At 40.1% G+C, this 27,665-nt stretch overlaps 1 protein-coding gene across 1 annotated transcript; it reads left to right on the top strand.

Moving 5' to 3' along the window:
* Positions 1-203: 203 nt before the first annotated feature.
* LOC139416541 (transmembrane protein 201) lies at positions 204-27,558 on the top strand. Its single transcript, XM_071165291.1, has 12 exons — positions 204-439; positions 6,123-6,243; positions 15,567-15,761; positions 15,893-16,072; positions 16,344-16,708; positions 16,917-17,120; positions 23,390-23,619; positions 24,196-24,258; positions 25,642-25,929; positions 26,452-26,586; positions 26,947-27,037; positions 27,399-27,558. The coding sequence occupies exons 1-12, from the start codon at positions 330-332 to the stop codon at positions 27,412-27,414; spliced, it is 1,998 nt and encodes a 665-aa protein (XP_071021392.1). The 5' UTR covers positions 204-329; the 3' UTR covers positions 27,415-27,558.
* Positions 27,559-27,665: the final 107 nt, after the last annotated feature.

Below are 27,665 nucleotides of genomic sequence, written 5' to 3'. Positions count from 1 at the left end.
GAAAGTGGTGTCTAGAGCTCTATTCCAAGTTCTTAGAGGAACAGGACTAATGAAGAGAATGTAATGTAGATAGGCAGTGACTGGCCTCACACTCCAGTACAGTAGGTGGCGGCCTATGCACCTTTAACGTTGGATGCGATCCTCCAAGCCAATCCCAAAGAAGAAGAAGAAGAAGAAGAAGAAGAAGACGAAGAAGAGGCGGGGCCTCTTTCCTCTCTGAAAGAGGTCAATTCGGAGTTTGCCTCGTGCATGCTCGATACATGTCTGGAAATATAAACACTAGCTGCCATACACTTCTGTTTTAGATAACTGCCAAACACTGGGAATAAATGGAGGCGTTCAACCAGCTGATCTTGGAATATCCTCAATTCATGTACGGAGGAGCCGGAGCAACGGTCTTTATGGCTGGGGGAGCTCTGATTTACAAAATTGCAACAAGGTATGCAGTAAACTAGCTAGTCTGCCATGTTTGCTTATCATATTTCACGCAGCTAATGAGCCAACTAACACGTAATCATACACTACTAACATTAGTTGCAGCCATCTAAAGCGATCAATATAAAATCCTATGACCAAATAATATTCCTGCCTGTCAACTGGGATATTAGCTAGATAGCTGCTAGCTAACTAACATTGTCCATGGCGAGTGGGCCCCCGCGTGCGCCTTTGATTAGTAGTAACATTACGCTACAGGATGTCCGCCTCGAATGTATCACGTTTCATTTATTTTAACACACCCGGTAGTTCGCTAGCCTTAACCTAGTCTGATATAATTCGTCTATAATACAATCAATTGGTATCTACTAGTGGTGAAACGGTTCACAAAACTGACGGTTCGGTACGATACAGTGGTGTCACGGTTCGGTAACGTTACGGTTTCAAAATTAAGTCACATTGCAGTGCCTTAAACCAAATAGGACCACTTGAGACTGGTTACTTGAAGAAAAAAAAAAAAAAGATTTTCAAGTTTTCTTTTAAGATTAGGGTATCCACATGATTTGCATTGAGCACAGATCGGCTTGCTGTGACAATGTCAGCCGCGGTGGAGAATACCCTCTCGCTAGGGACAGAGGTCCCAGGCACAGCCAGGTAGCACCTTGCTAACATGGCAACATGAGGGTATATTAACTCTTTGGTCTTCCACCATGTAAGTGGATCAGCATCCAGTGCAATACAGTCCACTTCCCGGTATGAGGTCATCTCCTCTATGACCTTGGTTCCCTCCTCCTGGAACAATCCCCAAAAAGCTCAGCCATGGTAGACTTCTTTTCTGGAGGAGAACCCCTGTCAGCTGCCCTGTCTGGAGAGGGGTTGGCTCCTGTGGTATCTGTGGCTTGACCTTGCAGAATTAAATTAGATGAAAATTGCAATCTCTGAATTGGCTTTAAAAATATGATTTGTTGTTAGAAATATATCAGATAATATTATGACAATTGCAATTATTACTTTATCATTTTTAGATCACTAATTAATAAAATAATAAATGTCACATGAACAAAATAAATACAATATCTGTTGTATATTGGTCACAATCTCTGCTGTGAGTTCATTATAGACTCAGACGAGCAGCAGCATCCTGGTGCAGCAGGGACTTGAACCCGGAGTCCAAAGCAGTGCTCTTGTGTAAGAAGTCTTGGACATCAGGGTCAGCATATCTAGGCTCCAGGTTAACTCTGATAGCAGTCTTGACATCCCTTACTGCAGGTTCATCTTCATCAGATGCCACCATTGATTTCAGAATCATTGTTTTTCATAGGCAGGACCATGGAAACTGATGGAATGCTCTGTCCATATCAGTGTTGTGACTGTTTTGAGAGGTTTGCACACTTTGATAACTTCCTCTGCTAGTCTTATGTCATTTTCAGACAAAGTCACTATTGTTGACATTCTTCCTCACAGCTTGATCAGTCAGTGTAGAATACACCAACTTTCTGCTCAAGGTATCTATCAGCCATGTCATGGCTTGAATTCCATCTAGTAGGGACATCTTGGATTAGTTTGTGGTTTGGCAGCTCCCGCATCTCCTGTTTTGTCTTGAAAACATGTTCAGCAGTTGTGCTTTTATGAAAGAAGGATATACCACCTTCCTGCTAGGAGGCGAGAGATTGGATTCACTGACATTTCTTTTTGAGATGCTAGATTAATTACGTGAGCAAAGCATCCTATCTGTGGCCCCAATCCAGCTAGTGCAACTGCATTTACAATATTTCTAGCGTTGTCAGTGGTCACAGGAATCGTTAAATTATCCCTCTCCAACTTCCACACTGCAACTACTTCCCTTAGCTCTTCCTCCAAGTTTACACTGGTGTGACTACACTCAAGGGGACATGTTTGAAGGACATGGCTTTTTATCTCCCACTCTGCCGTAATGAAATGAGCCGTTACAGTAAGGTAGCACTCTGTAGATCAAGTAGTCCAACTGTCTGGTAGAGAAACAGACAGCGTTTCTGACAACTCGCTCTCAAGTTCTTTATTTTTTTAAACATTTATTTTAATTTGACCCCCTTTTCTCCCCAATTTCGTGGTATCCAATTGTTTAGTAATTACTATCTTGTCTCATCGCTACAAATCCCGTACGGGCTCGGGAGAGACTAAGGTCGAAAACCATGCGTCCTCCGAAACACAACCCAACCAAGCCGCATTGCTTCTTTAACACAGCGCACCTCCAACCCGGAAGCCAGCCGCACCAATGTGTCAGAGGAAACACCGTGCACCGGGCTACCTTGGTTAATGCACACCTCGCCCGGCCCGCCACAGGAGTCGCTGGTGCACGATGAGACAAGGATATCCCTCCCGGCCTAACCCGGACGACGCTAGGCCAATTGTGTGTCGCCCCACGGACCTCCCGGTCGCGGCCGGCTGCGGCAGAGTTTGGGCGCAGACCCAGAGTCAAGTTCTTTATTTTAAACATGTTTAAACATATTTCTGAACCCCGCATTCTACTACAGAGAAAGGTCTTGTATTTGCCGCTATGAATTGTGCTATCCCTGCGCAGATTTGTTTTTGATAGCCCTACCGTAGTCAGCTGCATATTGTTGCCTGAAGGCTGTGGGGAGAGGTGGTTGCTGTTTCATTTTTTTTGCGTAGTCCCACCAATTGGCACTTTGGGGTGATGTCTGCGCAAATGAGTAGTCATGTTACTCGTATTGCCACTCGAGTAGTCTATCGGCAATGAACAGAGCCTACATATTGTGGAAATTTTATCCACCACTTGTTGGCAATCCCTGTTATAGTTTACAGGGAAACCGAAATGTTCCCAGACGGCAGACCTGAATGATACTGGTGCGTCTTCTAGTTCTGGCTTGCCATGTTGCTCCTTTGCATTTACCTAACTGCTAATTCCTTCATCAGCTAATTGCTGCTACGACGGTCTCTCAGCTCTGTTCTCGCCGGAGTGAAATAACTAATGAGCGGAGCAACTGTAAAAAAAAAAAAGAAAGTTTTTTATTGAATACAACCTAATTACTATGTGGATATTTTTCCCATGTTAATTTACATGCCATTGGTTTATGCAATAATATTTTCTTTACAATGATATATGTATATATTTTCCTAGCTATAATATATGATTAAAGTCATGTTCGGTTCACAGTGCGTACTGCACCGTGGACCCTGTACCGAACGGTTCAATACGAATACACATACTGTTTCACCCCTAGTAATCTACAGCCTCAAACGAATTACTGCAAAATCGTGTAAATGTTCCTTACAATCCAGAAGATTTCATACAATTACACTCAAACTTAACATACTCTACTGGTTGTCTATGCGGTCTCAATTTTAGACATTTGCTCACCAATACTAGCTATTGAACCAAGCATGCCATGAAAATGGTATATTCTGAATCGGGAGGTTGGAAAACAATCCACAACCTTTTTTTGGTTTTAAGATTGAAATCTGAATAAAGTGTGTTTCGTGGCATGTTTGGTTCAATAGTTAGAATGTTTTATATTGCATATTCAGTTTTCTATTGAACCAAGAATGCCATGACAAGGAGATTTATTTATTCGGATTTCAATCTAAAATCTAAAAAGAAAGGTGTGGATGTTTTATCATCCTCCCCTTATTCAGAATTTACCAATGTCATTGTATGTTTGGTTCAATAGCTAGTATTGGTGAGCAAATTGTCTCACATTTTGGTACCGCATAGACAATTGGTAGAGTAAGTTTAAATGTCATTTCATTCAACATTCTTGCTTGTAAGGAACATTTACACGATTTTGCAGGCATTTGTTTCATGCTGTATATACCAATTAATTGTGTATTATGGCCTGATTAATTGGACTAGCCTAAACCGTGCTGTTTGCAGATATAGTTAGCTATTTAGTTTTACATTCAAGTCACACTTTCGCATGATTATCCTATGATGTGTTTTTGCAAAACCGTGTTCCATCTAGCCAGAGGTGGTACCAAGTCACGATTATTGAAGTCGCAAGTAACAAGGTCAAGAGTCTCAAGTCTAGTCACAAGTATAATGGGTGAAGTCCAAGTCATGCATTCTAAGAGCAAGTCTCAAGTCTAGTAAAAAAAAAAATCTATACATGTAGTTGAACTTGTCATTGCAAATCTTTGTATTTTTATTGAGGCTACCAGGCAGCCCTTTTTCTTATTTTGTCTACAACATATATTTTGATTGTCATTGTAAAATAGGGACCTTGTAGCAGTCATAAGGGCATGAAATCAGCAGAAGACAAGGCAGGTTGACGTGCTCAGAGTAGATTTATTTACAGGTCTTGGTGATCCAATGGTGAAAGCGCCATATCATACTAAATATATGAGTAGATTGACCAAATATACACAGGAAATAGCCTGTGTATGAAGCTTAACCTGTCCTATCTGAACGGACATAGGTAGAGGAGGACTGCACAGCTTCCCCTTGAAACCAAATCGAATGTCTAACAGGAGATCAAACAGGTACACACAGTATAAGCATTTGGCCCCTCCTAGGATCATACAATTACCCACTTGGCAATTACAACCGATAAACTGGTTCTACAATGTAAAAGGCAATTCCCCATCATTGGTACATTCGTCTTAATCAGACTTAATGATATTTCATCACCGTTTACACTTGGAACAATAATTCATCTTATTGAACCTACTGACTCTGCCTATTTCTATGTGCAGTGAAACACGTGCACTCCTATAATGCACAAGCTGAATGACAGACCTAGGACACAGAACTCCGACATACCCTGGGATATATGAACAAAGAAAACCATACAGTGAGTTAAATAAACAGAACTTCTACCTCCGTGAGTCTTGCGAACGTTCATGTGCGTAATAAACATTGCTCCCACTCGGAGGGTAAGAAATGGTAGGACTAAATTAAAATGTATGGTATGAATCAAATGTCTAAGTGTTGCAATAAAAGGTATGTGGATGGAATGATAAAACCCCAGCAATTATAGATTTGCTACATGCATTTAAATGTGTGAAAGCAACGTCAAACATTTCAACAAGAGAACAAAGCACTCTCTTCCACTGACGGGAGTTTGGCGATCACAAGTGGAGAGATACGCCTACAGTAATGAATTTGAACAGATTCCAAATGCAATCTTCATAAGTAAATGTATACATTTCAACAATTTTGACAGCCTGCTAAATGACCAGTAGGCCTACGCCAGTAGTTGTTGCTTGGTGCTCCATTGCTGTTGAGTTTACAAAATAAACAATTCATATTATTGATCACCAGTTTTTTTTGTGGAGCTTCCTATTTATGGCCATCCTCTCGCCCTACAATTTGACGTTTGCGCTGCACCCAATTCTATAGCTGTACATCAAATCGGCAGTCTGTTTGCTAGCTTACCCAACCTCTCTCCAATCAGAGGGCCGAGTGTGCGTTTCACTAGCCAACTCTTTTTTGCAAGGACGGTGCTGCATCTGTCTCTGGCTGAGTGGAGAGTAATGCACGGAGAACCTAGACAGAATTTCAAGTAATCAGTCTCAAGTCGAGGGCCGAGTCTTGAGGCTCCAAGCCATTTTAATTTATATCAAGTTGAGTCTCAAGTCATCAAATTTGTGACTCGGGTCCACAACGCTCCATCAAGCTCTTTACCTGGATCAGCAATATCACCTTTAGACAGTGTATCTAAAGTAAAACACTTCTCTTCCCTATACAGAAAGAAACCCACACATGTCAATGTGAATTGCTGGTTCTGCAACCAGGACTCAGTGGTCCCATATGGAAACAGAAACTGCTGGGACTGCCCCAACTGCGAGCAGTACAACGGCTTCCAGGAGGTACTGCAATTCATCTTACTGCACACACAATTAAATCCACACTACTGATTGTCAATGCAGCTGATTGTTGCATGTCATAGATGGTGGACCGTGTAACAGGATGGATATTGCTTTGTCAAATCAGTAGCTGGGCTTGACTACATTTTAATTTTTTTTTTTTACCCAAGTCACTTATCCTAAAAAATAAATAATCTTTAACACCATTTTTACATCCATGTATGACACAAAATAAATGTATTACTATCTTTTTACCATTAGAGAATCACACAAACATGTAGGTTACAACACTGCCGCTTTAAGGCTCTGCTGGAGGATGGTTGGCCCCTCTTGGTAGCCTCTAAAGTATTGTAACATTACAGTTACAACCAAATACTTTTGTCTTTATAAAATAAATCCCTCCAGGGCTTGAAATGAAAGGTGTGCCGTCTTCCCTGGGACAATAAAAAATGTCTGATTCAAAACTGACTCTGGGATGACTGATCCAGAATTTATATCACTGCACATTAAAATGTTTTTAGAAGCAATGAAGCTGATGCAACAGATCAGACGTTTAGCTTAAAATGTTGATCTAGTTTTAATTCTTCATATTATAAGCTCAACAATGTGCACAATGCAATTAGCGGGAAACAATTATCCTTAATATATTTGACAAACATGACTGGCGTTTAGCCTGGGGGTGGGGGGTGCCTAATTAAGTCATTAAAGTTTGGCAACATTTTCTGGCGTTTCATGTCCGCATCGGTTTGGACATGAGGCTGTAGCCGATCACCTACACTTTCACATGTAGGCTTTTTTTATTTATGTATATGAAAAATAGATTTGAATATTATTCCAACGTTATCCAATTCTGATCAGAGTTATTGTTTGATTTGTGATTATTTTTATATTTTACCTGTCCATTCAGACAACTTAAATCTATTTTTCTAGTCAGACAATATATTTTTTTATTGTCCCGGACAAGAGGACAAGTGTTAATGTCGAGCCCTGAATAGTACTTGCACACTTATCTGTAATGCCATACATATTTCAGGGATTTATGAAAGTTAGGACAATCCTGGTCTGGCAAGGACATTTCATTTGTATTATTTGATCTAAAAAATAGCTTCAGGTGAATTTTATAAGGGATAAGATTTGTTTTTATAATTTTCCATATTATCCATTTCCATGTTTCTCTGCCAGGAAATGCCCTTGTCCTGAGCAAAGGATCATCATTTTAAGCTCAGGAATGAGCAGGGTCAGCTATAGATTACTTGTGTTGTCATAAAACCTAGCGGTCAAACACGGAAATGATTCCAATCTTATTCATCAATATATTCGGCTCTATTTACTGATTTGAAAATGCTAATTGGCAACAAAGTAGACAAATCCCTGCAAGCTCTTGGACTTCGTCTCTAGCCAACACCTTTGCTGTCAGCTAGCTACTAGCTGCCTTGTTCCAAAATGAAAGATATATTGAACATTTTAATCTACAGTTCCATATTTTATTTCACTTTGTTGGCTTATTTACATGCTTTTGGTGTTGTACATATTACTATCGTGGTAGCAGTCAGATATTTACAATCCAGGGTTTTTCTGCATACAAAAGTCTTGGGTGTGCTGTTTTTTGTTAATATTTTCAGTGTAAATGACTAAAACCAGTGTGTGTGTAGAAAAGATAATGGACCTACATTGCATTCGAAAACTATTCAGACCCTGGACTTTTTCCACATTTTGTAAAGTTACAGACTTATTCTAAAATGGATTAAATACAAACAATTACTCATCAATCTACACACACTAGACATTTTTAGCAAATGTATTAAAAATAAAAAACATACCTAATTTAGATAAGTATTCAGACCCTTTTGCTATGAGACTCAAATTTGATCTCAGGTGCATCCTGTTTCCATTGATCATCCTTGAAGATGTTTCTACAACTTGGAGAGGAACTGCAGAGAAGAATTAAATAAACTCCTCAAATACAGTTGTGCAAAGCTTGCAAACCTGTTTTTGCTTTGTCATTATGGGATACTGTTTGTAGATTGAGTGGATAAAACACTTTATTCAATTTTAGAATAAGACTGTAAAGTAACAAAATGTGGAAGGTCAAGGGCTCTGAATACTTCCGAATGCACTGTATATAGGGCCTGAAACTATATTTTTGGTCCACCAGTCACTGGGGCAGGTAGTTAAAAAAAAAATATATATATATATATATTTAAACATCTTCCAGCCAAAATGTTTTTGTTGTTGCCACAATTAGACTTTTGAGTAAATTAGACCAACTTTTATGACAGTGTTTCTAAAGATGAATCTAAAGCACTTCTATCACAGTGCTCACAGGTCCACAGTGTGCACAGGTCTGCGCAAAATGATGTATTTGGGGGTATTTTTGTAATGGCATGGGGCCTCCATTGATTTTCACTACGGCAAACAGGAGGGCCTCTAAATTTTTTGTCGGCGACCGCACCAGTGACCATTCCCACAGACACCCCCCCTCCATGTCCACCCCCCAAGCCCTATTTTGTCCCCCCCAAAAAAACTGCATTTTGAAATGGATAGGCTAATTTTCTGCAAAGGTGCTAGCTACCTAGATGATATTAGCAACATACCATATTTTACAAGATCCTCTCCTTCAGTGAGCTAGCCAACTTCATTTGCCAATTGGCTTCAGCTGGCTGATGTGCCAACATGGTAAAGTTGGTTTGACATTGGTTAGTAATAGCTTGTCTCTGGGGCTGGTTAGGGACCGCCATTAAATTACACAATGTAATTGGGACAATGTTTTCATGTTGCACATCTTTTAATTGTCTCATTAAATGCGTTCAATATTTGTATATGAATTGCAACAATTTATAGTTGCTTTGATGTTAACTCCAGCAGAATGAAACAAATGCACACATAACCAACCTTTAAATAAGTAAGCCGTGCCTATAAGCAGCTATATCTACACCCTCCATTGTGCAGTTTTTCTGCACAATTCTAGGCATTTTACCATAGGGTGGAAAGAAATGTTTGCAGTTTAACATATGATACCATATCTGAGTGAGTGACTAATTAGACCACGATTACTACAAGTTTAGCTGACTAGCTAGACTAACTTACCAAGCTAAAAAAAAAAAAATGCTGACGTGGGCTGCTTGATTGACTGTCAGTGACTGACATAACAAGAAAAAAATGTTTGATGCACAACTAAATTGCACATTGTGTATTCTAAGTCTCAACAGTAAGTGGAGAAAACCCGATGGGGTGTTTATTTTTGTGGAAATTGATCCGCAGGCCTACAAATGGTCTGTTGCCCATCCCTGAGCTAGACCAACTTTGTCACCAGCATCTTCAGCGTAACCCACTAGACTAGAGGTCGACCGATTATGATTTTTCAATGCCGATACCGATTATTGGAGGACCAAAAAAAAAGCCGATACCAATTAATCGGCCAATTAAAAAATATATATGTTTGTAATAATGACAATTACAACAATACTGAATGAACACTTATTTTAACTTAATATAATACATCAATAAAATCAATTTAGCCTCAAATAAATAATGAAACATGTTCAATTTGGTTTAAATAATGCAAGAAGAAAGTAAAAGTGCGGTATGTGCCATATAAGAAAGCTAACGTTTCAGTTCCTTGCTCAGAACATGAGAACATATGAAAGCTGGTGGTTCCTTTTAACGAGTCTTCAATATTCCCAGGTAAGTTTTAGGTTGTAGTTATTATAGGAATTTTAGGACTATTTCTCTCTATACCATTTGTATTTCATTAACCTTTTAACTATTGGATGTTCTTATGGGCACTTTAGTATTGCCAGTGTAACAGTATAGCTTCCATCCCTCTCCTCGCTCCTACCTGGGCTCGAACCAGGAACACAAGGACAACAGCCACCCTCGAAGCAGCGTTACCCATGCAGAGCAAGGGGAACAACTAGTTCAAGTCTCAGAGCGAGTGACATTTGAAACGCTATTAGTGCACACCCCGCTAACTAGCTAGCCATTTCACATTGGTTACACCAGCCTAATCTCGGGAGTTGATAGGCTTGAAGTCATAAACAGCTGCTGGCAAACGCACAAAAGTGCTGTTTGAATGAATGCTTACGAGTCTACCATCGCTCAGTCAGACTGCTCTATCAAATCATAGACTTCATTATAACATAACACACAGAAATACGAACCGTAGGTCATTAATATGGTCGAATCCGGAAACTATCATTTCGAAAAAACAAACCGTTTATTCTTTCAGTGAAATACGGAACCGTTCCGTATTTTATCTACCGGGTGGCATCCATAAGTCTAAATATGCCTGTTACATTGCACAACCTTCAATGTTATTTCATAATTACGTAAAATTTTGGCAAATTAGGCGGCCCAAACTGTTGCATATACACTGACTCTGCGTGCAATGAACGCAAGAGAAGTGACACAATTTCACCTGCTTAATATTGCCTGCTAACCTAGCTAAATATGCAGGTTTAAAAATATATACTTCTGTGTATTCATTTTAAAGGCTTTGATGTTTATGGTTAGGTACACATTGGAGCAACGATACGCACCGCATCGATTATATGCAATGCAGGACACGCTAGATGCATGGTTGATGATATTACTAGTTTAACTAGTGATTATGATTGATTGATTAATTGTTTTAATTGCACTCCTCGTGGAGTGCAATGTAATCAGGTGGTTAGAGCATTGGACTAGTTAACTGTAAGCTTGCAAGATTGAATCCCCCGAGCTACCAAGGTAAAAATCTGTCGTTCTGCCCCTGAACGAGGCAGTTAACCCGCCGTTCCTAGGCCATCATTGAAAGTAAGAATGTGTTCTTAACTGACTTGCCTAGTTAAATAAAGGTGTGAAAATATGCCAAATCGCTGTCCAAAAATACCGATTTCCGATTGTTATGAAAACTTGAAATCAGCCCGAATTAATCGTCCATTCCGATTAATCAGTTGATCTCTACACTAGGCCATGCTGGACAGACCAGCTTGAAATTTAGGCTGGCCTATGCTGTTTTTTCAGCAGGGAGGCACATACTGTACCAACCAATACTACTCACCCAACGTGTGGACCAGTGCTGCCTTGGCTGCAATCGTCTGGTCTGCCAGTGCTCCCTTAGCAGCTGCCACTTTGGCACAAGTCAAAAAGTTCAACTGTGGAGCGTGCGTTATAGATCAATACCATCAATTGTACCCATTGTGCCGAGTAATGACTTAGGGCAAAGTAATGACAGGGCTGATATACATGCAATGCATGCCAGTCTCTCTTGGCTAAGAATTATGGAGAGACTGACTGCATCACTTCTTTTTATAAGAAACAGTGTGTTGAAACTCAAATTGTTTGCATAGACATGCCATCAGGGGTCTTTTCACAGTCCCCAAATCCAGAACAAATCCAAGAAAGCGTACAGTATTATATAGAGCCATTATTGCATGGAATTCCGTTCCATCTTATATTGCTCAAATTAACAGCAAACCTGGTTTAAAATTTTTTATAAAACACACCGCGCAACGCCTCTCCCCTATTTGACCTAGATAGTTTGTGTATGTATTGATATGTAAGCTTAGTTACACACAAGACAACACAAAACAATATAAATAATATACTCAACTAGAAAAAAAATTGAAGAAAAAAAATGGCTTTAAAGACACTACTTTAGACAAGTTAAACACACCGGCAGAAGGCTACAAAGGTTAAAGGGCAATCTGTAGTACAGGGACAGAGCAAACACCTCACCATTGTTCCCTGTAAACAGTCAAGGGATAGAGGTGGAGAAATGCAACCACTCACAGACAGTCATGGCCACAGACTGACCATCCACTGGACCAAAAAAAAAAGTTTACAATGCTTTAAAAGTAAACAATTAATAAGAAATACAGGGCAAAACAAGCTCATATTTTAGTCTCTGACCGAACAAGGCATCCGCAGGACATAATCGATAAGCACATCATCAACCTTAATGCGCCCCTTATTTTTGTTTTAATACGAATGCCAACAGGGGATGGACTGTTTAAAGTAAGTCCAGAATGGAACCCAGGCTTCATAAAACAGTTTGGGGTTCCCATGTGTATTACATTTGATTTTTTTCTAGTTTGGGAGCACAACACATCTCTCACCCAATATTTATAAGATTGGGGAGCTGCCATCTTCTAGTTCTGTAGTGTTAGCCGTCTAGCTAAAAGAGTTGTCTAAGCAACAGTGGATTCTTAATAGGGGGGTACCTATTGGCAGTACACCAAAAATGGCTGTTAGGGGAGACGGATCTATAACAGTGTCCATATATATCAGAGAAACATTTTAAATATGAATTCCCAGAAACCTGACAGTTTGACATCCCCAAAACATATGCAACCGTGTGGCTGGTTCCGTTTTACATCTGACACAGGTAGGATCAAAACCAGAGAATATTCTTCCAAGTTTGGCCAACGACCAGTGGATACGGTGAACCACCTTGAATTGAATGAGGCTGTGTCTAGTGCTAAAAGAGGACGAGTGCACCCTGTGCAGCACAGATTCCCAGGCGTCTTCCCCAAGTTTCTCCCCCAAACCCTTTTCCCATTGAGTCTTTAAAGGCACCAAAGAAGGGTTCTGTAAGTCATGAATGATTGCATATACATCTGAAATTGCGCCCTTGGGAAGCTTGTTCAGTTCCAAGATGCTCTCTGTAGCTGTATTCGCAGGCCTTTAGGGAAATTCAAGTGTGTTAGCTCTGACAAAGTTCCTAGTCTGGAGATAGAGGAAAAAGTGGGAATAGGGGAGGTTGAACTTTTCCTGTAGCTGAGCAAAAGAGGCAAATGTATCATCAAAGAATAATTGGGCTAGTGAGGAGAGGCCTAGTGAGTGCCAGATGGCAAAAGCCCCATCATTCAAAGATGGAGGAAATAAAATGTTCTGATTGATTGGTCCTGATAGAGAAAAGCCTTGGAGGCTACAGGCTAAGCGGAACTGATTCCAAATTTTAAGGGACTGCTTTACAATTGGGCTGACACACCTTTTGCCTAGGGACACTGGGAGAGACGAGCACAACACAGAAGAAAGTGCAGTAGGTTTACATGATCCAGACTCCATCTGGAACCAGAGTGGTCTAGGGCCAGTTGGATCAGCCTGCAGCCACTACAAAAGGGCTCTGAAATTTGCAGCCCAATAGTATGTCTGAAAATTTGGTAGAGCTAAACCACCCAGTTCCTTGAGCTTCTGTAAATGTCTTCTACCAATCCGCGGTACCTTGAAATCCCAAATAAAATACATGAATGTTTGATCCAGTGAATTAAAAAAAGATTTCGTAATAAAAATGGGTAAACATTGAAATAAATATAAAAATTTGGGCAACACATACATTTTAATGACATTAATCCTTCCAATAAGAGAAAGAGGTAGCGAATTCCAAAAAGTAAAAGATTGTTCCAAACTGTCTGCTAGAGCAACAAAGTTTTCCTGAAACAAATTTGAATATTTCCTTGTCACTTTAACTCCCAAGTAGGTGAATTGATCCCGGACAATCCTAAACTGAAAACTTGCGAAAGAGCACTTTAAAGCAGCCTTATTTAGAGGAAAAAGCTCACTATGGCCTAGATTCAGCTTGTACCCTGAGATTGATCCAAACTTTTTAAGAACAGATAAGGCACATGGCAATGAGGTATCGGGGTTGGAGATAAACAAAAGGTCGTCAGCATGTAGCGAGACTTTCTGCTCCCAGCCCGCCCTGATTATACCTTGAATGGCATCATTAGAGCGTAGTGCAATGGCGAGAGGCTCGATTGCCAGAGCAAACAACAAGAGGGAGAGTGGGCAACCCTGTCTGGATCCGCGGTGCAAGGGAAAATAATCAGAGGACAAGTTGTTAGTCCGTACCGAAGCCATGGGGGAAAAATAAAGAATCTTTATCCACGCAATGAATTTGGGGCCTAAGCCAAATCTGAAAAGGGCAGCTGTTAGGTAGTCTCACTCAACGCGGTCAAAAGCTTTTTCCGCATCAAGTGAGACCACCACCTCCGGGTCCCCCGATGCTGGGAAACAAATGCCTACTTCTCACAAAGCCAGTCTGGTTAGAGTGTATTACTGGGTGCAGCATGCCTTCCATACGGACGGCTTAAAGCTTGGCTAGGATTTTGTAATCGCAGTTTAAAAGCGAGATTGGGCGATAGGATCCACATTCCAGGGGGTCTTTATTTTTCTTTAATAGTAATGAAATTGAAGCCGGATAAAGACTAGGCGGTAGCTTTGAGGTATTAAGGCACTCTGCAAGTCATCGAGACAAGAATGGGCAAAGCAGACCAGAAAACGTCCTGTAAAATTCAGTTGGAAAACCGTCTGGACCCGGTGATTTACCACTTTTCATTGCGAACACTGCTGTTGCAATCTCCTCAGGTGTAAATTCTTCTAGACAGTTATGGGAGTCTGTATCAATTGAAGGCATATTCAAGGCATTAAATAATGAATCAATCAGCATAGGGTCTTGAGGAGATTGAGGTGTATAGCGCACCTCAATAGTAAAATAGTTTAAATTGATCAATGATCTCTTTATGTATAACTGTGGTGGCACCAGACATGGTCCTTATTTGTGGGATTAAACGTGAGGCCTCAGATTTACAGATCAGTGATTGTACAGTGATTATTTCAATCAGGTTTTAACGCTGGGTTGGGACAACCTTTCACACACTCCTGCTCTTCGGGACTTGCAATGACTGAAATATAGCAAAGCAGGAGAATAGACTTCAGGCTAAAACAGCTTACCTAATTGAGAGGTTGGCTTGAGTGCCACTTTCAAAATTACTGACTGAAATTATACAGAACAGTTCTAGCATCGCTTTAAAATAGATTATTAATATTCGGATTCAATGTTAATCATTGTCCTGCAATATATGCTTCATTTATTGAAGTATTTTCTGTGCTAGACACAAGGGATAATGTTTGTGTTATATATCTTGTTTTATGTTCTGAATCTAGAAAAACATGCCAGAATGCTGATGAAATTGCCCCCCCTGGAGTATTATACAGTGGCATAAAACAAAATACATTTGTATAAAATATTTGAATAATGTAATGTTGGAATGAAACAATCAAGGCCTTTAAACACTTGTTGGACAATGAAGATAAAATGCTTTTTATGGTGTCTGACGGCATTGACATGAATACAGTTAGGTGCATTTAATGAAAAAAGCTTTTAATTAGATTGTTCCATTACATGGGATAATAGCTGATACTTTGCTATGTAATAATATTTATTTCAACAACAAAAAAAATCAATATTGTTAATATTAAGAAAAAACGGAAAGAACTGGTCCCATCTTTCAAGAATCCCCGAGCCTCACTTTGGTCCTTGTACTTGTCTTGCTTGCTTCTAGAATGGCGACTACAACAAACCTATTCCTGCTCAATTCTCGGAGCATCTAAACCATGGTGTGTCTGCCGGCATGCCCTTGCCTGAGACACCAAAGACGCTGCAGTGGGTCAACTGTCAGATGCTGTTGTGCAAAAAATGCAACAACAACCAGTCCGTCAAGATAAAGCAGTTGGCCTCATTCATCCCAAGGGAAGATGTAAGTAGTATTTCATTTTTTTACTGTTTGATTTGTGGAAAACTGCAGTGTGTGTGATCCACGGTGAGTTTGTATAAAGCCAATGTGGTCATTACAAAAACAACAATTCTATTTTGGTTTCCCTACCCTAGGAGAACTATGATGAGGAGATTGAGGTGTACAAGCACCACGTGGAGCAGACCTACAAGTTGTGCAGACCCTGTCAGACGGCTGTGGAGTACTACATCAAGCACCAGAACCGCCAGCTCCGGGCTGTGCTCTTCAGCCACCAGCTCAGACGCAGCAGAGACTGTGACAAAGCATTTGTAAAGGTCACTTTCAATGGAAACACGTCCATCTGATAAGACTGAGCAAGCATCAGCACTATACTTATAGTAGAAAATGATCTTCTAAGAAATATAATGTGTTATGTGTGTTTACCACTGTCAGGTCTTTCGATGAGTTTCAGCAAAAATGATTTGTGGATAAATTGAATACTCCGCATTAATAGGTGTGCACATTTTATTAACCTTCACAAGGGGTCTAGATGTGGCAGTATAAGAATTTGCATTTATCCTTACGCTCTAAACTTTTTTTTCACAGAGCTCCTACTCCTTCAGCACACCAGTTGGAGTGATATTGCTTCGTGTCATGGCGTTCTTCACCTGTGCCTTCCTAGTTGCAACAGCATTGTATGGCTCTGGGGACCAAACTGCATCCGCAGGGGCACCCCAAACACTAAGCGGGGGGATCATCCCTCCAAAGCCTGCTCCCTCCAACAAATCCACTCCCAAAAACGGTAGCAGTGAGGCTGGACAGGTGTTGCAAGACCTGCTAGAGCTGCTTCCAGAGGAGGCCGTAGAGAATGCAAAGCTTGTCTGGCAGTATGGAAGGAACCATCAGATGGCTGTGGTCTCCATTGGCCTGCTGACCTGTATCACTGGTGTCTGTCTAGGAGGACCTGTCAGGTAATTCATTCCTCTTAGCTCATTGTTTCTATGACGAAGAATTTCGGGTATGCACTGGTGCCTGAATCTGGAGTTTTGTCTATTTAAATTGAAATGATCTTTGTGAATTTGGACCTTTTGGGCATTAAGAGAAGGTCGAAGAGGGCCTGAAAAGTGCCTTTTAAAAAAATCCAGATAGTAATTATGTACTTTGTTCCTTGTTTTTCAGATTGAGGCGAATTGATGCTGTGGCCTCTGTCCTGTGGTTCCTGGTCTTGTGCCTGTACTTGGTGGAGAGATACCTGAAAACTGATGTCTCAAGCTGGCTGGATGCAGTCAAACTCGGCACTACCTCCTTATGTTGCCTGGTTGGCTTTGCCGCTGCTGTGGCAACACGCAAATCCATGGGCCCGAGAAGAGCGAGAGGTCGAAGGTCAGAATCTGAACAGTGACACTTAAATGTACTTATAAGACCCACCGAATACACTAGGACACACTTGTGAACACATAGGATATGTTTCTATAACGCATATGACTTTCCCGCCCTTTCTCATCTTTCCTTTGCTGATATTAACCAACTAATTGATGCACTCATGTTATTAGCCTAATCTGAAGATTTCTTACTTGGCATTGGTTGTCTAATGCAGCTTTCTGATTTATCCTGTTGATTTGAAAAGTAATTTTACCAACAACCCTATCTAAACTACACAGGGACTCACATTAAGCATGGAGCATAGCTACCACTTAAATTGTAGCTGTATTTTTTGACTTTTGAAAGAAAATGGAAAAAAATATATATATATTTCTCTTAGACAATCAAAATCAATTGTCTGTGTAACAGATATGAACAGATCGAGGTGCTGCCTTTTTCTTTGACATTCGCATTGCTCAAGCCTCAATCTTGTTTTTAAAACCCTGATGGCTAATACAACATTTTGACTGGGCAAACCACGCCTATCAAATTTAATCGAAGGCCTAAGAATGAGTCATTTTATTTCAAAACCTGATTATTGTGACGAATCCTGGGGTAGTGGGAAAGTGGTTTTAATCTGAAAGTTCTACAACACTTGCTAGCCGGCGAAGTAGTTTGACAATATCGTCCAATGCCTCCCATTGTGTGCTGTACGTTTGGTATTTGGTGGACAAATAAACCTTTTGGAAGGAGAGAGTCTGGGGACAGGCTTTGGCAGAGGACTAGTTAGTTTAGATTGGGGGGAAAAACCTGTACCCAGAATTAAATTGAGTAGCTGGCCAGCATGCACACACTATTTGTGTTCTAGTTGCTGAGATTATTCAAAACCCAGGATTGTTTGCCGTCCAGTACACTTTGCTCACTGCCTGGGCTACACTACGCATGTAAAATGGAGCCCATAGTCTTTTGGCCAAGTCCCATGTGCGGGTTTCTCTTTTAAGTTATTGTATTTTTCCCATGCACCTGCAACAATCTCACATGTGATTTTTAATGTTTAATGCCCGTGTCCTACACCAGTGTCAAGTCCAGTTGTGCTGAATTCAGTAATTCATCCCAACAAGTTTTGCACTGTAAAAACAGTATGGTTTGTTTGACCTAGCCTATTTCACAATAATGATGGAAATCTAGCCGCTGTGATAAGCTTGGGTGACAAGGTGTCTCATTGTTAAACCGCTAGGCTAAATATTGTTACAGCACTGCTTTTTACCTAAAATATTTTCCTCTTTTGTTTTGCAACTATAAAGACCACACTAATATAATGGTGTTGGTTTGCTTTCCTGGCACACTGAATTTATTCTTGAAGTTTTGAATTAAACGATTGTTGGGTAGGTGTTGTGAAAGGTTTTGTTGACACATCTTTACCAATATACCGAAAAGACTGACTACTCTTGGTATTGAAACTCAAAAGTGCCACTGCTTTTGACCTGTATTTCTCTACTGTTGTGTAGCACAGGTCTTGCCTAGTTGTATAAAGAAGACAAACAAGCTTATGATTAAGTGAAAGCTGTATACAGTTCACATGTAGTTTCCCCAGGTACAAGGTGCTCTCCTGAATATTTATTTTTTGTATTTTTCATATTCTGTGTACACAACAGTATTTTTTTTTTTTTATCCCCCAGAGTGGTACATTTTTGTGGCAGTCTTTAGAGGACATTTGAGATGCCAATCCTCCCTAACTTTCTGTCTTTGCATGTTAGGTTCTGATGTAGAATTCAATATCCTCTTGTAAAGCATATGCTAATCCATATTTTAGAGAAAGTAATAGGCCTAACTATACTGCCATCTGCCTCCACTTTACCTTCCTAATTTTGAGTTTGTCCACAGCACCATATTTACAATATGTAGTCTATATTAAAATCCACTGACAGCTCCCCAGCCCTCAAGCATGCACTAATATTGGGTTTAATGATGCTTTGTGTTTAATGTAGCTTTTGAAGGTGATGTAAAATTAGACAGGAATGCTACGCATAACATGCTATAACTATTAATGTGTATCTTCTTTTTTTTTGAGTGAAAATTGAGTGAAAATGACTTTATTTAAATGATAGATGTGAAGAACGACTGTAGATTGTACTCGAGAGTAACATTACTGCACCAACTCATAACTTGTATGTTGTATTCTCAACTTTTTGGTTTATGTACCAAGTCCAGCATCTGTAACCAGGTTTCCATCTAACCATTTCCTTGGAGGAATTGCCTGGCGCATGAAAAAAGTCACAACCGGCCTGATGGAAACAGTAAATTCCGGTACAATTTTATAAATGTCGACAGACTATTTGTTCCTTTGGTCAAATAAATTATGGGAGTAAATGACGGTGGAAACGCCTTTGTACAAATATTGATATAAAACGCATCATATTGAATATGAATTTGGAGTTACGTGACGTGTTGTCCTCACACCACGACTCGGGAAAGCATGCAGTTTATTAGGCTCCAGATTAAATACATTCTGATGAAAAAAGTGCATGGTGATGAGCTTCTCCTTTCCAATAAATATCCAGGGTGTTATTCTGGTGACATAATCATTGATGCTTAGCTGCCGTTTTGACAAATAATCTGTCTCTTATCCATAATAATCTCATGTAGGTAGCCTAACAGCACTGAATCTGCCAGCTGTTGGCAAGAGTGCATGTGTCAAGACCATAGTGGGCACATTTGCTATTTAATGCAACAGTTTTTGACGAAACCATCAGAGTTGAAAATGTGATGGAAACTCATTTAACTTGTATTTTTTAAATTCAGTACATGGGAATTTAACCGCAAAAGTAAATGTTGTGCAGTAAGTCAGTTTGATGGAAACACGTGCATATTGTTTTATGCAGATTTTAGAATATCATTAAATCTTTCGCTAATTGGCTGGAAACCTATCTTGAGACAATACCCACAGTCGGTTGTGAAAATCTGGATTTCTGTGATACAGATGCTGTCCAATTATTGTTACATTGCTTTGACAGAGTTTTCAGTCTGCAAAAATATGAGTATGTAGCTAATATTTATGTAATATGCGTTACAATGCCAAATGTATTTAACGGGTTCTAGCACATTTCCCTCTGTTAGTAGTTTGGCATTTGCCTCTGAAAGCGTACTTGACTCTTCATGTTTTTCATCATATGAGTATGCTAGTATACCTGATTTTAATGGATACTAACAACTATTGTTTATCTCAACCAATGTTTTTAGCAAACATTTGCCTAACCTTATTCTTTTAACTGTGTTGTGAGCATACGTCTCTTAGTGTCACTTGTGTATGTTATGTATGTTTCTATTCACCATAGTAACAAGGGATTACTTGATAGTTATTTTAGTTTATGCCAAATTGGCGACTGTAGGTTATGAAACTTAAAACTATTTGTGCCCATTATTTATGTGTGCCGCTAACAATGTGATAGTAAGAACTAATTAGTGTTGAATCTAGTGCATTTTGTTGCTTACCTTTTTATACTGTGTATGTGTTGCAGTGCTGAAACACTAAAAGATTCAGTACCCTGAAGGGAGATTGAAGTTTTCCCCAAGATTAAAACGATTGTTCAGACGAATTACAAAATAAGTAATCCATTTGTTTCCTTACTTCTCCTTGTCCAAAGACTGCTTTACAGGTAAGGGAAAAAAAATAGAAATGTGTAATTTGGCTGAACTATCCCTTTTAATACACCAAATAATTTATGGTACTTTATCTTATCATTAATATATGAGTATGGAAGGACTAATGCGTATTCCAAAACATACAATATAAGCTTTCATGTAATAGCCAATGCCCATTTATGTTAATTTTCTATATTTTTGGTAAAGCAACTATTTAAGCTATTCCGTCCATTCTAAAAAATAAACTGTAGCATATTCCAACTGAAACGCGTTCTCTTGGGTACTGCATCTTGAATATTGTAGGTTGTCACTACCCTTCATATAGCCTATTGGGTTCATTTTGTATTAGTAAACCATGTATGCTGGATCACTGTAAATCAAATTAAATAAATTACTGAAATGTTATGCCTTTTCTATTTATCCCATTCTTTTGTGAGAAAAATGCCTGACCTGTTCTTAACCCTTACCTTTAAAAAATGTTATAGCTCAGACACACCGCAAAGAGAAACAGCTAAAAGTAGCAAGTAGCTATTGTATGTTTGCAATCACCTGCACATAGTGGTCACTGACAAACGGTGGACATTCAACAGGTGCAATTGTCAGAAAAGGATGTCTGATGTTCCAGTCACTGTTAATCCTGTGTTTTGACCTTTACAAAATACATTTCTGTGGTTTTCACCTTAACTAGTATAGTCTAGCCTACCTTTTTAATGTGCTTAGGAAGGGAGCACTACATTCTGTCAGCGCCAAGTAGCCTAGATTTGAAGGGGGTATAGTGTACTGCAGTGTTTCCCAAACTCTGTCCTCAGGACCCCAAGGGGTGCACGTTTTGTTTTTTGCCCTAGCACTACACAGCTGATTCAAATAATGAACTAATCATTAAGCTTTGATCAGCTGTGTAGTGTTCGGTCAAAAACTAAAACATGCACTCCTTGGGGTCCCGAGGACCGAGTTTGGGAAACGCTGGTGTACTGTGTTATATAACATTATTTTGATCTATTTATAAACTGGGTGGTTCGTGCCCTGAATGCTGATTTGGCTGACAGCCGTGGTATATCAAGACTGTATACTACGGGTATGACAAAACCCTTAGCCATGGTATATTGGCCATATACCACTCCTCGTGCCTTATTGCTTAAATAAATGTTGTGTGTACTGAATGTAAGTAAGCTACTAAATGGATGTGGCAGTTGTGTGTGTGTGTGTGTGTGTGTGTGTGTGTGTGTGTGTGTGTGTGTGTGTACTCCTGACTAAGAACTTTTATGAATTGTTCTGTGTTTGCCACTAGCCCACTAGTATAACAGGCACTGTCAGCTGGTTCATGTTTGTCAGACAGCTGGGATAGACTGTCAATGGCTCCCATTTGCATATAGCCTCATCACTATACACAGTATCCCGTGTCTAACATTCACTGCTGGATAGAAGGGTTGTTTGATCCTGTCTGACCATTGCCTTAATGTACATTTGAATAAGTATTGGCAGGGTGGATTGGGGTATACTCTGGGTCACCAATTGTCAGACAAAGGGTTACTGTCATCGACCTCGACCAGGATTTAATAGGTCTACCTCCATTAATGATGTTGAGTTGCCGTTACTAAGGGGCAATCTGCAGTTAACACAGTGGTCATCCTGCAAATGTTTTGGTTAACAGCTGAGGGTTGGGGCTGGAGAAATCTAACCACTCAAATTCATAAACAAAGCTATGGATGCAAGGTCTAACTTTAATCCACTGTTAAATACAATGTGATCCTTCTCGATTTGTGTTTCTCCCCCCCGCCTTTTTATAATTTATGTACAGGGGGCAATGCAGGTATCATTGTAGCTCATTTTCAATTGTCTGTTTTGTGGAAATTGTTTGCTCTAACCTTCAATTTGACTAGTTGGACCTTTACAAATACAATTATTAATATTACATCTGTAAAGTAATTAGAAAATATTATTTTACAGATGTAATATTAATTGTATTTGCAAAGCACATTTCTAGCACAATAGATTTCACAGTATTAAAAATGTCTAAAGGCACAAGGCTGCCATTTTATATCGACATGAAGTCATTTTTGGGTAACAATTAAGTACCTTAACGTAATACATTTACAATAAAAAGGGTCAAAGAGCTTTTTAGCCAACAGATTCTCAAGCAACAATTCTGCTAGGACTGTCTGGGAGTGGACTGAGTGGAGAGTGGAAAACTAGCTGTTATTGGCAGAGGTGTGGAACTCTTGGTCTATTAACCAATTTACCACATGGTGATGTCACCATGCTGATTAGAAGGTCCTATGTAGTTGCTGGTTGAAAATATAATCTATCAGGAAATAACATTGATCACGTTTTCACACTTTCAGTGTTCGTTTCATCAGTTGTACAATATGATATAAAAACTGAATTTTCACTGCACTGGGCCTTTTTAATAAATACTTGTCTGGAGGGCAATACAGAGAATTTGATTTGGAATTGTCATCCCTATTGTTAACAATATTGGCCATGTTAAAATCCCCCAAACCACCTCTACCTGTAAAGTCTTCTCCATTTTGATTAATGTATTTACAAAAAACGGAAGGAAAACCCTGTTACTGATTTTCAATTCGCATAGCTATCTGCAGAGGTGTCGAATTCAGTGGTGGATCGATTGTGCTCTTCTTCTGTTGCAGGTACCTTTCCGGTAGCTCTGTGGACTCGCTGTATGGTGGCCAGGCTCCCCTGCTCTCTCCCATCTCCCCTGGCTCCTCCTCTACCTTCATCCCTACTCCACCCCCAAACCTCTCCCAGCTCATCAATCGACAGAAGAGCCCCCGAGAACGCAAAGCCTCTCCCTCTTCCCTGCCCGGTCGCCTCAACCGAGCCTTGTACCTCGGCACCATCCCATCCCTCGCCAGAACAGGTAAGATGGCTGGCGCCTTAGGTTGTCTTTCGGGTTCTGTACATGACTGTTCTGCCTTTCATTCTATGCACTGTGATTCAGCGCCACCCGGTGTTCATATTTAATTGTGTAGCTTCCACTTCTATGGTACTTTCTTGGCTGACTATCAAATTAGTTATACCATAAGGAGGACAGTACAATGACATAAGGCAGTAACAGGGTTAAGTGGCGCGGTTATTACATGCCTCACAACATTGGTAACTAGCTAGTAGAATTCTAAAACATGCATACAAAGATCACTGAATGACTTACATTATTTTGTATGCATGTTGCATGGAGGTTTATTTGACTGGGAAATGTTCTAATTCAGGGTTTTCCAAGACTCGGTCCTGGATCCCTCCCCTGGGTGCACGTTTTGGTTTTTGCTCTAGCATTACAAAGCTGATTCAAATAACCAACTCATCATCAAGCTTTGACTATTTGAATCAGCTGTGTAAGTGCTAGAGCAAAAACCAAAACGTGCACCCAGAGGTAGCCCTCAGGACCAAGTTCGGGAAACCCTGTTCTAATTGATAGTGTGCTCATCATGTATTTTAGATTCCGGCTACCTGTTCAGTGGAAGTAGGCCACCTTCACAGTGCAAAGACTCCCCACCTTCAGGTAACATTGAGCAGTGGATAAATGTTGCAATTTAGATTATCTACAACACTCTGTTTTTTCTGTTTTTTTTCTTGCAGTGGAACAATTTAAGGTAACCTTTTCTTGCACAGAGACCCCCACCCAGGCAAACCGTTGACCCATATGTTAGCAAAAATGTTTTCTTATCAGGTGAATGATAATAGCAAGAAGAAGTAATAACCATTTTAAAATAATAGATTTGGCAGATCGTTTTTTATTTTGACCCCACATTATAATTGGAAGAAGTTTAAACATACCTTTCTAACTAATAGGCTTACTCTAAACACATTTTTGGTAATATCAGCTGTGTAAACAACGGTGAGTATTGTGTTAGCCAAAATTGAATGTCTTAAATCAAGAAAGATTACCAGCAGCCAGTAGCACTTGCTGTGACTGGTACTCACAGGTGCTTTTTCAAAGCATATGTAAAGCCTTGTTCACAATGGAAGTTTGAAGTGACTCAAATCCTATTTATTAGCAATTTTGTATTTGTCCTCAAGTCGTGTTTAGACTGTTATTCAACATATCTTGTTGCTTTCTCGCTACTCTGTTGACAGTTTGACTAGAACACGTGGTAGCTAACTAGCTTGTTAATTGTTTTCAAACAAATGAGTGAATGTGCTAGAGCGCTAAACAGCTAGCTAGTTGACTGCTGTGACTAGCCAAAAAGGACTCATTTTGAAAGTTGGATCATGTTATCCTTTGAGGCTTTATGTGTTCTTACACTATGATTTGAACATTCAAAGCAACTGGGAAACGGTCCATGGCAGGCACTGTTTATCAACTTAGCTTGCTACATAATGTCTGAGTGATAGGAAGCACAAGCACCACCACCGATCAGCCTATACCACTGCACACACACCCGTCGTTACTATGACAACTAGCATAACCTTGTCAACAAATGACTGCTGTCTGAACACACACACATACGATTCGGTCACTTGTAACTTGCTGTAACTTGCTACGATTCGGTCACTTGTAACGACACTCAGTGGTCAAACGGATTCGAATAACAAAACTAATTTGAGCATAAAGGCCTGTAGTGTGCGCAAGGTAGTTGACACCAAATAATATATTATATTTTCTATTGCAAGTATGCAATTTTCTGTTGTTGCTAGCGATATTTATAAAAACATTTCAACAAATATTTGTTCCTTTTTTTGTTATATATATATATATATATATATATATATATATAATCTCTCTCGTGGAACCCCCTGCTTTAGCATCTTTTTGATCTTCTTGCACAACATTCGATGTAACATGTTAAAATCTGCTATTAATAACATAGAACAGGTTAATGAGTTTTGCAGTTGTTGCATAGATTTGACTAAAACAACTTCCACCTTTTTTCTTTCGGAGCAGATTATTTTTCTTTGAAGTCTGGGAGCCGTCCGTCATCCCCAGGCCCCTCCCCGACCCCCTCGGTTGCTGGCTCAGTCACGTCCAGCTCCAGCTCTCGCCACCGCCGCCCCCTCATCAGCCCGGCAAGACTCAACATCAGTGGACAGAAACTCCGCCTCTTCTCATCTGACACAGAGAACCAGCCCCCACCCACCCCGACCCTGCCACACCACTTCTCAGCAGAGCCCGCCCCTTTTCACAGCGGAAGCTTCCACCTTCCAGACGTATCCCCATACCACAGTAGTAATGGTACGAACCACTGGGTGTAGATATGCGTTTATGAATGTATATTTTTAAGCATGAATATGTGTGGTTGTATTCAAAGATCGTACACGAAATGTGATATTTCAAGTTTTATTATTCATATGTGTAGGATACACGTGGTATACACCATCCAATGAAATGCTTACTTGCTGTTTCCCTCTTGCCAATGCAACAACAATAAGAAATTATAAAAAATAAGAAAACGAACAAAGTAAATGGCTCAGTAGTATAGAATAAACATTTTAACAAAAGTATAATAAAGGTAACATATAGGCTAATATTAACATGTTACATGTTTTGGAGAAGGAGACGGGATTACACTGATTCTCAAGATGTTTATGCTTTATGTTAATTACTGGTGTTAGCATCTATCCATTTCATCTCTTTTTAGTCTTATGTGTTCGATGACTCACTTAACATAGTCCGATATCATAGCTGTGAGAAAGGACTGACTTCGGGTGCATGTGTATTTGACTGACGCATGGCTCCACTGCGGTGTGATTCCAGACTTGAGCTCCTTGCTGAAGGAGGGCAGTGTAATCTCAGAGGAGCGTGAGAAGAGACAGGGCAGCTCCTCAGGCTCCTCAGCCTGTATGGTGGACACCACAACAGGAGGCATGGACAGCACCCCCGGATGGAAAGGTGAGCACTGATATCTAGTAATGATCTAATAGAGAGAAATCTAATAATCAGATCTAACCAAAGACATTGTCATTATTTAATTGCTTGGTTGGTTATGGATGATGGTTGACAAATATAAGAAAGATTGGCAGGAAATGTACCCAATCTACGTTTCAATGAAATCAGACATATAAATTAAAGGTGGTTCGGAACCAAGGTCTTGTGACGAGTAACCTTGCCTGATAGGCCTGCCTTCCTAGTTACCTGAGAAAATGCCTAGGCTTTAGCTCAGAGTGATAACACACTTGTGGCACACAGGCAACCCAGGTTTGAACCCAGGTCGGTCACACTGACATTTGTTTTCTCTGTTGTGGTTTGCAGGTCTCTTGGGTCGTTCTCTTTGGCCGGGCATCCTCCTAGCGAGCCTGAGCGCCAACTTGTTCTTCACCTCCCTCTACCTGTATCGCAACTGGTGAGACACACCTCAGTCCTTCACGACCTGTATAAAAATAAATAATGTTGCATAAATAATATGCCCCCAACAATTTAATGGGAGTATGATATGTGCAAGCTAATAAGCTGTGGACATAATATGTTTATTAAGTAGACATGTTCATCAGCGTTTTAAGATCAGAATTCCAGTGGGCATCCCTCTGTAGCAGTAGGGTCTCGATGTTACCTCCTCCTTGTTAAAGTAAGCTGCTCGATATGATGTATTTGACGAAGGTGATAGGATGGTTAGCTTCAACAAAGTGAACTGCTACTGGGTAGCCAGTGTTCTTACCTGATTGAGCTGCTGCGGCGTTCAGGTATTCGTTTTTAATTGTCTGCAGGAACAACATTTGTTAGTCCCATTTGGGAAGGATTATTTTGTCCAACTGAAGCTTTCCCACGAACAGGGGAGGAGATGACACCACTAACAAACTTTTTAGCCTGCATGTGGGTGAAAAATGTTTTTGTAGTGCTGTTGCATTGTCTGCAGGAATAACATTTGAATTTGGGTGCCAAGAATGTTTGCGTGAGCTTATGGGCAGGTCAGATCTCATTAGGCTCTTGCCAATGTTGCGGCCACGCTTGTAGACCACGGGGGGGCTGTTTGT

This window comes from Oncorhynchus clarkii, chromosome 9 (assembly GCF_045791955.1).
Source record: "Oncorhynchus clarkii lewisi isolate Uvic-CL-2024 chromosome 9, UVic_Ocla_1.0, whole genome shotgun sequence".
In the NCBI taxonomy this organism is placed as follows: Eukaryota; Metazoa; Chordata; class Actinopteri; order Salmoniformes; family Salmonidae; genus Oncorhynchus; species Oncorhynchus clarkii.
The sequence above is the reverse complement of the archived record's forward strand: the minus strand, read 5'-3'. Positions and strand labels throughout refer to the sequence as shown.